Consider the following 12,234-nt stretch of genomic DNA (forward strand, 5'->3'; position numbering starts at 1 on the left):
TTTATCCACGCCGCTTTCTGCCTTTACTACACAGACTTTTTCTTTTAGTACAAAATAAGAAAAACCGTGGAAATAAGCAAAAAATATAACAAAACAAACCACAGAAATAAGAATTGTATGAGAGCTTTTATTGCGGAATGGATTTTGATATGTGTGATTTAGCCGCAGCTGCTGACATATTTTATTTTATTCGCAATTTTCTTTGACGCATTTATTCGTAATAACGCTGTAAGATATCGCGAAAATCCGGGGAATTTTCACTCGAACATGAAAGTATATTCGAATTTGATGAGTGCAATAATTCTAATGCAAACTGTACGAAATAGACGTGCCGGATTTCGATATGTGACACAACTATTTCGAATTTGAGGAGTCAAACATAAGTAGTAACTTTTATTACCAAATTGTGGGTGTGTGTGGAAACTCGAGATTTATCCGAAAAGTGTATCGCTTCTGTGACCCCACCCAGAGCACATGTCGCAATTCTAACGACACTACTAAAATAAATGTCAATAATAATGCAGGCTGGAAATTAATAGCAACACGAATTTTCAAGAAGACCTCCTTTACACAAACGGGTTCTTGTGAAATGCTCTGAAAAAGAAATTATGTGTATCATCCTAAAAACACAACACCTCTCATTCGAGATGCTATAAAAGCGAAAGGATTCACCAAATCGGCATCATTTGCTTGATAACGCCTCAACACAACCGACAAAATGAAACTGGTAAGCCGAACCTTACGTAACCTACGATTTACTGATGTGTGCATCCTTTCTTTGTTGTTTCAGATTGTTTTTGCCGTTTTACTGTGTACCGCCTTGGCTGGACGCTTAGATAACAATTACGTACAACCCCAAGGGCAGAATGTTCGCTCTGGACCCACCCCGCCGCCACCGGCCATCCTACGCCTGAACAACGACAACAGGGGCGACGGCAGCTACAAATTCGAGTAAGACTTTTTGTTTCAAAGGAGTTATTACTCTCGAACGAATTGTGTCGGGGATTTTAAGCTTGATAGAATTTCACGAAGATTTCGATGATACCCCGATTGATTCCCAGACAAAAATACTTCGAATCAAGGCAAACTTTCGCAATTTTTTCTAAAGAATTATTCACTTGTGTACTGCGGAGAAGTTCATTTTACAAAAGAAAAATCCCATTAAGAGATTTTCATGTTGCTGAGTATTTTTTTTTTAATTGCGGTAACGAGGGTCCAGAAAAGTTCACGTTCAAGGTTGACTATGCATTATATGTATGTCATATTACTATTAAGATGTCATGTTAAGTCAACACTACAAATTAATTTTAAATTAGCAGTCGATTAAATGAAGACAAACCTGTTTCAAATCAAAGTTGTTCTAGGCAAAATCATCAATAATCATTCATCATAAAAACGCGTCAAGCTTATTGGTAATTTTAACGACTAGTTGCACAAGAAATTGTAATCAGCAAGTGCCATTAATGAGTGTTTTTATTGTTCGTTATTGAAATCATTGAAAAGATAAGCTATGTACAAATTGCTAATTAAAAAAAGGTCGTCCAATACATGTTGATTAATGATTTATGAAGTTCGTAAATAATGTCAGTATATGCATATTAAGTATGGACAAAAATCGCGGCTGTTTTCTTTTACAATTAGAAAAGTGTTATATAAATTTTTACACGAAAATATATTCTTTGACAAAAATTTACAATGTACAGGAGCTAATTCGAGAGATTTTTTGAGGATGTCAATTTAGCCAGCCAAATTTTATAATTCTAAAGGTATTTAGACAAGACAGTCAACAACAGAAAAAAACCACTGCCATTTTTAAAATTGTATATTTAAAAAACAAATTACAAAATACGTAAACCTAAATAATTCTCTTCCCCTGCCATCAAGCGTTGTGTAAAACAGTCCAGACTCACTCCATTTTCACAATTATCGATTTGCAAAACTAAATTAACACAGGGTCACACTCAACTTCTCGTTTCCCCAATCACTAAAACCATCGCAATTAATTGACCAAAATTACCACATTGAGACGATCTCCTTTCACAATTGCCAGGTTTCAATTTCCAAAGATTTTAAACAAATACGCAACGCATCTGCTTTAAATGCCAACAAAAGCACTAACCGATCCATTAGTTTCGAAACAGAGAACCAGATCACCCAGCAGGAATACGGCGAAGTGAAGAACGCGGGAACCGACCAAGAAGTTAATGTGATCCAAGGGTCCTACTCCTATACCGGTCCTGATGGTGTCATTTACACCGTAAATTACGTCGCCGATGAGAACGGATTCAGGGCCTCGGGCGACCATATCCCAACCGCCGCCCCCGTCCCTGCCGAAATCGCCGACGCCGTCCAGCAAAATGCCGCTGAAGAGGCTCAGGGATATGTAGATGACGGACAGTACAGGCCAGAGGGCGAAGGACCAGAAAGGCCTCAAAAGGGTTACAACAACCGTTACTAAGACTTGAATTTACCGTAGTTTTGTAAATACTTGAAACTATTTATTACACATTAAAGTCCAAAGATACACACTACGTCTTGTGTTTTACTATTACGAACCTAAACGAATACAATAACGGTGGTTTTTTTGAGTTGCACGTTCCGGTGATAAGAACTGTGCATCCGGAGCTTTGTTTTGCGTAACTGCTGCGTTTCCGGAGAGGCGTAATTAATACACGCATTGAATTGTGAAATGGGTTGTGATGTATTTGATATGTTGTTACCTTGAAATTTGTATTTCGTCAGTAATCTGTATCAGCGTTCATCCATCACCAAGAGCGAATTCACGAAATCGTATTGAAGTGAAACGAGATGGGAATGAGTCTCCTCGAATTGATACGGGTTTCATAATTATACGTTGTAAATAAACCTTATGAAATTTGAGAGCTTTACGGGAATATTTCTCAAGAATTATACGCAGCTAGAGTGGTTAAGTGAGGAATTTGATGATAAAGCCGGGGGGCAGTTTGGATTCGTTTGATGAGAGAAATACTCTGTGGTACATTTGGGCTAAGTGGGATTACATAAACTGACAATGGGTAGTGATGGCGGAAATTGGTGATAAAACACTTCTGGCGATTTCGAAACTATACTTTTTAGTATATTATATGTCCCGGATTTTATTCTACATATTTATGTTTTTATTTGCTAACTATATTTCACCAAGCAGTAAAAACTACTTTCAGTGGCAAGTTTAGCAATATACAAATGGAACATGAAAAGCGATCAACAACAGATGTAGTAAGCAATATGATGTAAAAACACTTTTTCGACTAAAAAAAAAAATAGAACGGTAACAATAAAAAGATTTCCATTAGATAAATTTTCATAAACAACTAAGCAAAAATTATAAAATTCGAGAATTTGTTTGTTTTTTCATTCCCTATTTTGAAAACTCAAGAGTTTCTTGAGTCATCACAATCTGCATAGCCTGTTTATTTTCCTACCTAAAATGTGTACATACTTTCTCTCCATTTCAAAACTGAATCTCGTTACTATATTTTTGCGTGCCTCTGTTTTTCTTTTTAAGTATTTAAGCTAACACTGAAGACGAGCATAAAGTTCATAATAATATGTATACTGATATATCTAAAATCTCAGACAAGATTAATCACAACCTGTTAATTGAAAAACTCAAAGCACTTGGTTTTCACGACAGTATTTTGTCTAGATTTACTCACGTCTAAACAAGTTAAGGTTAATGGCGATCATTGATCGCCTATTATTGTGACTTCTGGTGCTCTGCAAGGGTCTCGTTTAGATTCGTTGTTCTTCAGTGGTTTTATAAATGATGTAAAAATTGTTGTCTCCAACTCTTCGCCTTTTTATATTCCGATGATTTCGAATTGTGTGGCAAATAAATGTGGCTATAAAAAGCTTAAACGCCGAAGTGAATTGATGTTGTAGAAATGGTTCGAAGTTTATAACAAAATTCAAGTTCAAGTTAAATACAAATCTAAACTTCAAATTTTTTGTAAAGATTTAATAATTTATCTTGGACTGCTCTCCACTGAAAAGAGGCATCAATATTTGAACATCTGTTTTAGGTTTTTAAGGTGTTGATTTAATTCCTTGCCATAATATATTTCCGGATCTTTGTCCTCCATATTTTGTAAAATATACTAATTTATTTTATACTTCTTCAAAAGGTAGAAGTTAATATATAAATAATACGTCCCACTTTAGTAGTAAACCTGAGATTAACACTTTTCGTCACAATTCCCTGCAGAAATGCAGCACATGAAACATTCCAAGATACATATATCAAGGTAAGTCTAACACTTACTTTTCTGTCTTTATTTTAAATATAGTTTTATTTACTCGTGCATGTATTTCAATTTTATATTTTGTATGTAAATGGGTTAATGGTTTCCTTTATGTTTTCTCGATCATGACCCGTAGACTACTAACACATAGCTATCCCGTTTCCGCCTCTCTGTCTGTCTGCATCTGATGACTTCACTTCAAAATTTTGCAAAGTAAAAGTTATTGAAATCTTCTGAAGTAAAATACTTCTGTTGGTTTTATTTCCTTTTTTGTGAGTTTTAGCCGCCTTTTGAAACCTTTTTTTTTGTTGTTCTTTTTTGTCACTTTTTGTAGTCTTCTTTTTGGATGATTTATATCCTCGGTTTTGAAAGGTTTGTTTGTAGCGTTTCTTGCCCTCATTTTGTCGCATTTTTTGTGACTTTTCCTTGTCGCGTTTTTTTTTTTATTCCCTTTTTTGATCACATTTTTTTGTCTTTTTTAGTGACTTTTTGTTGTGACCTTTTTTCGAATTTTAAATAATTTTTCTTTAGTTCCCCGGTTTCACATTTTTATTGGCTTCTTTTGAGTACTTGTCTTTTTTTTTGTTCTTTTATTGTCACTTTTTTGTAACATTTTGTAGCTGTTTTTCTTGTTTTTTTGTTACTTTTTATAGTTTACATTTTTGGTGAACATTCTTGTTGAGCTTTTCTTCTCTTTTTACTTCCCGAACGTAGGCTAGTAAAGTATAGCAATCGAGTCCACTTTTATGTTTTCTGGACGTTTCATGACCTCTAGAGTACGAATAAGGTAGTTTTCCGTTTCCCTCTGTCTGTCTGGCTGTTTGTCTGTCTATCTGATGTCTCTATCCATTTTTATTAGACACGTAATCTCCGAAACTACCGAACCTATTGTTGTCAAATTTTGTATGTATATTAGGAGTTTATGTGGATGGTTAAACGTAAAACAAAATTTCATCTAATCATCCCCACCAAAAACGTGATGCCATCTCCTCAAAATTTTTAACAATAAATAATTTTAAATTTTATAAAATTATATATTCCTATACTTGTAGTTTACGAATTTGCGTTTAGTTTTAACCACAACTTTTTCACAAAAATGTTTCTGGAATATTCACTGCATGTTGTGTATAAACTAAGTATATCTCGCGCGCTTCCGCACAACTGTGTTGTAGCTGCTTGGGCTGAGGCGCCAACCGAGCGTTCGAATAAGATCTACGCTAGTAAGGTTCGAATCTCATTCGCATCCTCGTTCCATCTTTTTTCAGAAAATCTAGAACGATTAACTAGAAAATTACAATAATGTCACACCATAAAAAATTCAAATTCTTTTGAAGGATAAACATAAATACTCAAAGTTAACCATGTATTTACCAAGAGTTAATTTTTACGTTAAATATAAGCATTTGGAATTCGTTTCAGGAGCGAGGGAAGTTCTGTGGAAATAAATTTCAACCATTTTTACTTCCCGATCTTTCATGACTCCTAGAAAACGCAGAAATAGGTCTCCTATTTCCGTCTGTCTGTCCGTCTGTCCGTCTGTGTGTCTGTCCGTCTGTCCGTCTGTCCGTCTATCCATCTGTCCGTCTGCCCGTCTGTCTGCCGTCCCGGATTTTTATTAGACCGACTCTCTACTTTTACGTTTTCTCGATCTTTCATGATTCCTAGAAAACAAAGAAATAGTTCTCCCATTTCCGTCTGTCTGTCCGTCTGTCCGTCTGTCCGTCTGTCCGTCTGTCCGTCTGTCCGTCTGTCCGTCTGCGGTTCCGGATTTTTATTAGACAGATAATTTCCGAAAGTACTGGACCGATTGTTGTGAAATTTTGTACTTATATTAGGAATATCATGTAGATGGTAAAACGCTAACCAAAATTTGTCTAATCATCCCCACCACTAATACGATGACGTCACTTCAAAATTGTACATAATCAATGAGTTTTAAATGGTATAAAATAACATAGTCCTACACATGTAGTTTATGACTCCAAATTGAGTTTTTACCCGAAACGTCCAGAATTATGAAACAACATTTTGCAATTTAATTTTGAATCTGCAAAACCGAATACTTTGAAATCTTGTAGATGGTTTACAGTTATGATAAACATGATAAATTTTTGTTCAAAATACATTTACTTATCCCCTCCAAAAAATTGATGACGTCAGCTCAAAAGTTTGGCAAATAAATCCTATCTAAAATGTACAAAAAAGGATGAGTTTGTACTTGTGATTTATCATTCCAATCATATTTTTTGGATTTGCAGATACAGGGTGACTCAAAAAAATTAATGAATGTGTGAATTTGTTTTATTGATTTAATCAGGAACTACTAAACCGAATGCTTTGAAATCTTGGAGATGCTTTAAATTTATAAGCATACTAAAATTTTGATCAAAATGTATTTGCTCATCCCCCCTAAAAATTTGATGACGCCGCAGCAAAATTTTGCTGAAAAAATGCTATCTTAAATGTGTAAAGAATGATGAGTCTATACTGGTGATTTATCACTGCATTAATATTTTTTAGATTTGCTTATACGGGTGTCTGAAAAAATTAATGACTGAGTCAATTAATTTTATTGATTAAATCAAGAATTGCAAAACTGGATACTTTGAAATCTTGCAGACGTATTTGTTTTAAATTACAAGTACTATACAGGGTGTGCCTGTTATCTGTTCACGCCTGACAATTTTTGCATAGGCTACATATTATACACCCCAGAGACGACTTCGTCCTATTTATTTTTTTTTAATAAGCAATCATAGCAACCACAAAAAAATTACAAAGAAGTCAATGCCAAATAATGACAAAATTGAAAAAATTAATACTCAATTTATTTTAAAATGCTCCACTACTAAAATGTAATGCGAAAAAAACATAATAGGCATGCAGTCGTCACGTTTCCGACAGCGAGGGAAGTACTGTCTAAACTGTTTAGACCAATTTTTTTAAATCTTTTTGTAATATTGTTTGTTATTGAATTTTTCTTGTCCGCTATTTTTATAGCCTTTTTTCTGGGCTATATTTCATTTTTTTTAAAAGCGTCTTTGTTCCCATTTTTTGATCTTTCTTCATAGGCTTTTTAACTCCCTTCCTTTATTCTTTTTCTTTAGCGTTTTTGAGGAAATATTGTATCAGAGTCCATCAGGCGTGACGATTTATTAGATAGATCATTTCTGAAACTACTGGGCTGATTGTTGTCAAATTTTATATGTATTTTAGTAATATAGTGTAGACAGAAAAACGTTAAGCATCATTTACTTCATTATCCCCGCCAACAATTTTGATGACGTTACCTCAAACTTTGCATAGCAAATGTTATTTAAATTTCCTAAAATATGCTTTTTTATTTTCTTTTTTGTCATTTTTTGTAGGATTTTTTTTTGTTTATATTTTGTACTGTTTTGGTAGCTTTTTTTGGTGGTTTTTTGACTCATTTCATTTGAGCGTATTTCTTTGTCGCGTGTTCAGTCTCTCTTTTCAATCGCTTTTCGTCGTGGCCTTTTTCCGAATTTATTATCATTTTTGTCGCGTTTCTGTGTCCTTGTCCTTTTTACTTCTGAGCGTAGGCTAAAGAAGTATTGTAATAAGAATCATCCGAAGAACTACTTTCAGATCTTCTCGACGTTTTATGGCCCCCAGAGTCAAAAAAGTAAGTCTCCCGTTTCCGTAAGTCTGTTTACCTGTTGGCCCGTCCATCCGTACGACCGTCTACAGTAGTAAATATTTACAAAATAAGATAGTCCTGCACCTGTGATTTATGAATCCGTGTTGAGTTTTTACCCTAGAGATCCAGATTTTTTTGAAAAAAAATAAAATTTAATTTTAAATTGCAGAACCGAATATTTTGAAATCTTGTAAATATGTTACGGTTGTTGTATACATGGTGAATCCGTAGTCAAAATTTCGCAGTTTACCCCCTCCCACAAAAAATTATGTTCGCGTCTCAAAATTTTGCTGAATAAATCCTATCTAAAATACGCATACGGTATAATATTATGACTCTACTTGTGGTTCATCAATGGATTTTGATATTACTTCTACATGGTGACACAAAGCAATTAGTGAATTAGAAATAGATTTTTTTTATGTGTTCAAGGACGGCTCACCCTATTTTCCCGAAAACGTGAGTATACAATACTGTTATTAGTGATATTACACTGAACCTATTTAAACTGATGTACCTGTCCTTGATAAGACGTCATCACAAAATTTTGCTACGGAAAAACTCACTTGAACTGACACAAAACATGCTCCTTTAATTGTACTTTAACAGGCCACACATATCTTTATCTTAACTTATAGGGTTTATCATTTAAAAAATAACATTTGCAAAATTAAATTTTATCATTTTTCGAAGAAGCATTATAAAATTTTCATAGGCGAGGGAAGTTCTGTCAAAATAACCTCCAACTAGTTTCTTTATTTTCTTTTTTGTGTCTATTTTGTCGCATTTTGTACTGGTTTTCTTTGTTGTTTTTTTTAATAGGAATATTTTTAGTCACATTTTTTGTTAGATACATTTTTGTGGTCTTTCTTGATGCGTTCGTTAGTTGTCTTTTTTATGACCTTTTTTGGCACATTTTTACTTCCCGATGGAATATTGTAATGGGATCCATCAGTCGACTGGCTACTTTGATGTTTCTTCTGCGTTTCATAACCTTTCGTGTGCCAATAAATAGGTCGCCTGTCTGACGTCTGTGTCGATTTTTATTAGGCAGATAATCTCTTAAACTACTGAACCGATTGTTGTCAAATTATATATATATATATATATATATATACATTAAGAATATCATGTCGATGGTGAAACGCTAATCAAAATTTGTCTAATCATACCCACCAACAATTTTATGACGTCAGCTCAATTTTGCTCAGTAAAGGATTTTTAAATTTTATTAAAAGATGTACTCCTGTACTTATAGTTTATGAATCCACTTTAATTTTGTTTATTATTATTAATATTATTATTATTTTTATTGTTTAATTCTTCCTCTACTTTAGATACATAATGCAAAATTCGACAAATTGGTCTCATGAATCCAGCGCTCGCTTTGCAAATAAAAACTTCAAGTTCGAATTTTTTTTTCGAGGTTTTTTTTATTGACCAAATCAAGAACAGTTCACTCCATCTTCCTTAAAATGTAAAAATACAGTAATGTTGGGCCGCTTAATATTTATTAATAATGAAATATTAATTGTCATAATAACAGCTACTCTTTCAAAGTAATGTTCAAACCGTTTCAATTTTCTTTTCATAATAAGAATTTGTTTCGGAGATACAAGGCTGACTTGATTTTTTTATGGTACTAGGGATCAAATTTTATATTTTTGAGACAACATTTTTTCTCCATTTAGTGATGTAACACATGTCTTTCTTCATTTGTATTAAAAAATTAAAAAAAAATACAATTTGTAAAATGTGCAATTTATTGGGGTAGGAAATGTCTTTAGTTATATTTAATTCTTTACCACTTGTGTGCTGATAGAAAAAATAAAAATTGGTCTAAAGAGTTTAGACAGTACTTCCCTCGCTGTCGGAAACTTGACGACTGCATGGCTATTGTGTTTTTTTCTCATTACATTTTTGTAGTGGGAATTTAAAAAAAATTGCGATGACGTCATCAACATTTTTGCAAGGACACGTATATCAGTTGGGATAGATGTAGTGTAATACTAAGAATAAAATTATTGTATTCCCAAATTTTCGGGAAAATGAATTGGGTCGTTTTGAATATTGATTTTTTATAATCAATAAAATAACGAAACAATTTACTCGCGTATACGGCAACTGAAAATCATTTATGTATAAACATTCTTAATTTAAGATGACAAGCGTAACAGCATACGTGAAAGTCAAACAGAGAAACTGTAAACAAAACGACCATCGGTTTTATTGCTTCGACTTCCGCTTATTATATAAAACATTGGGTTTTATTTTAATTCTTGACGGTGAAATTCACAATTGGTTGATTATAAACATGTCTATTTCACATTCGCGGAACCAAGTGATCGCATAAAACAAATGCAGGTCTGTAATGTTAAAGTCGATGTAAATAAGCGATGCTACCCTTATGTTTCAACCGAGTTTTTCCTTTAACAAATTTTGTGTCTACCAAATTGGGTTGGTTGGGGTGTAATACTAATAATAAGTGTTGCCTTTAATTTAATCAATAAAATAAATTGACTTCATTAATTTTTTTGAACCACCTCTTAAGAAAATCTAAAAAATATGAATGGAATGATAAATCACAAGTACAAACTCATCATATTTTTTGCATTTTAGATAGGATTTATTCAGCAAAATTTAAGGGTGACGTCATCAATTTTTTTAGGAGGGATGAACAAATACATTTTGAACAAAAGTTTACCATGCTTATAATAACATTAAAATATTCCCAAGATTTCAAAGCATTCGGTTTTGTAATTCCTGATTAAATCGATAAAATAAATTCACGCCTTCATTAATTTTTTTGAGTCACCCTGCATATGGAAATCCAAAAATATGAATGGAATGATAAATCACAAGTACAAACTCATCATATTTTGTACATTTTAGATACGATTTATTCGGCAAACTTTTGAGCTGACGTCATCAGTTTTTTGTAGAAGATAACCAAATATATTTTGACTAAAAATTTATTATGCTCTTTATAACCTTAAAACATCTGCAAGATTTCAAAGCATTCGGTTTTGTAGTTCCTGATTAAATCAATAAAATTAATTTACGCTTTCATTAATTTTTTTGAGTCACCCTGTATATGCAAATCGAAAAAATTTGAATGGAATGATAAATCACATGAAGAGACTCACCATATTTTGTACATTTTAGATAGGATTTATTCAGCAAAATTTTGTGGTGACGTCATAAATTTTTTAGGGGGGACGACCAAATACATTTTGATCAAAAATTTACCATGCTTATGATAATTTTAAAATATCTTCAAGATTTCGAAGCATTCGGTTTTGTAGTTCCTGAGTAAATCAGTAAAATAAATTTACGCTTTCATTTATTTTCTTGAATCACCCTGTATATGCAAATCCAAAAAATATGAATGGAGTGATAGATCACAAGTACAGACTGATCATATTTTGTACATTTTAGATATGATTTATTCGGCAAATTTTCGAGCTGACGTCATCAAGTTTTTGGAGGGGATAAGCAAATATATTTTGACTAAACATTTATTATGCTCTTTATAACCTTCAAACATCTGCAAGATGTCAGAGCATTCCGTTTTGTAGTTCCTGATTAAATCAATAAAATATATTTACGCATTCATTAATTTTTTTGAGTCACTCTGTATATGCAAATCCAAAAAATATGAATGGAGTGATAAATGACAAGTACAGGCTCATCTTATTTTGTACATTTTAGATATGATTTATTCGGCAAACTTTCGAGCTGACGTCATCAAGTTTTTGGAGGGGATAAGCAAATATATTTTGACTAAACGTTTATTATGTTCTTTATGACCTTAAAACATCTGCAAGATTTCAGAGCATTCGGTTTTGTAGTTCCTGATTAAATCAATAAAATATATTTACGCATTCATTAATTTTTTTGAGTCACCCTGTATATGCAAATCCAAAAAATATGAATGGAGTGATAGATCACAAGTACAGACTCATCATATTTTGTACATTTTAGATACGATTTATTGCACAAACTTTTGAGCTGACGTCATCAAGTTTTTGGAGGGGATAAGCAAATATTTTTTGACTAAAGATTTATGATGCTCTTTATAGCCTTAAAACATCTGCAACATTTCAAAGCATTCTGGTTAGCAGATTAAAAATTAAATTTCAAAATGTTGTTTTATAATTTTGATTTTTTTTCCAAAAATCTGGACGTTTCGGGTGAAAAGTCGATTCGGAGTTGTAAACTACATGTGTAGGACTATTTTATTTTATACAATTAAAAACCCATTTACTATGTACAATTTTGAAGTGACGTCATCGCATTAGTGGTGGGGAT

General features: G+C 32.9%; 1 protein-coding gene across 1 annotated transcript; it reads left to right on the plus strand.

Moving 5' to 3' along the window:
- Positions 1-688: 688 nt before the first annotated feature.
- On the plus strand, positions 689-2,515 carry LOC135126529 (endocuticle structural glycoprotein SgAbd-2-like). The gene is made up of 3 exons (XM_064052554.1): positions 689-727; positions 791-951; positions 2,131-2,515. The coding sequence occupies exons 1-3, from the start codon at positions 719-721 to the stop codon at positions 2,456-2,458; spliced, it is 498 nt and encodes a 165-aa protein (XP_063908624.1). The 5' UTR covers positions 689-718; the 3' UTR covers positions 2,459-2,515.
- Positions 2,516-12,234: the final 9,719 nt, after the last annotated feature.

Source organism: Zophobas morio, unplaced genomic scaffold, assembly GCF_036711695.1.
Source record: "Zophobas morio isolate AGI-343-1 ecotype UQ-CSIRO unplaced genomic scaffold, CSIRO_AGI_Zmor_V1 ptg000011l, whole genome shotgun sequence".
Taxonomy (NCBI): Eukaryota; Metazoa; Arthropoda; class Insecta; order Coleoptera; family Tenebrionidae; genus Zophobas; species Zophobas morio.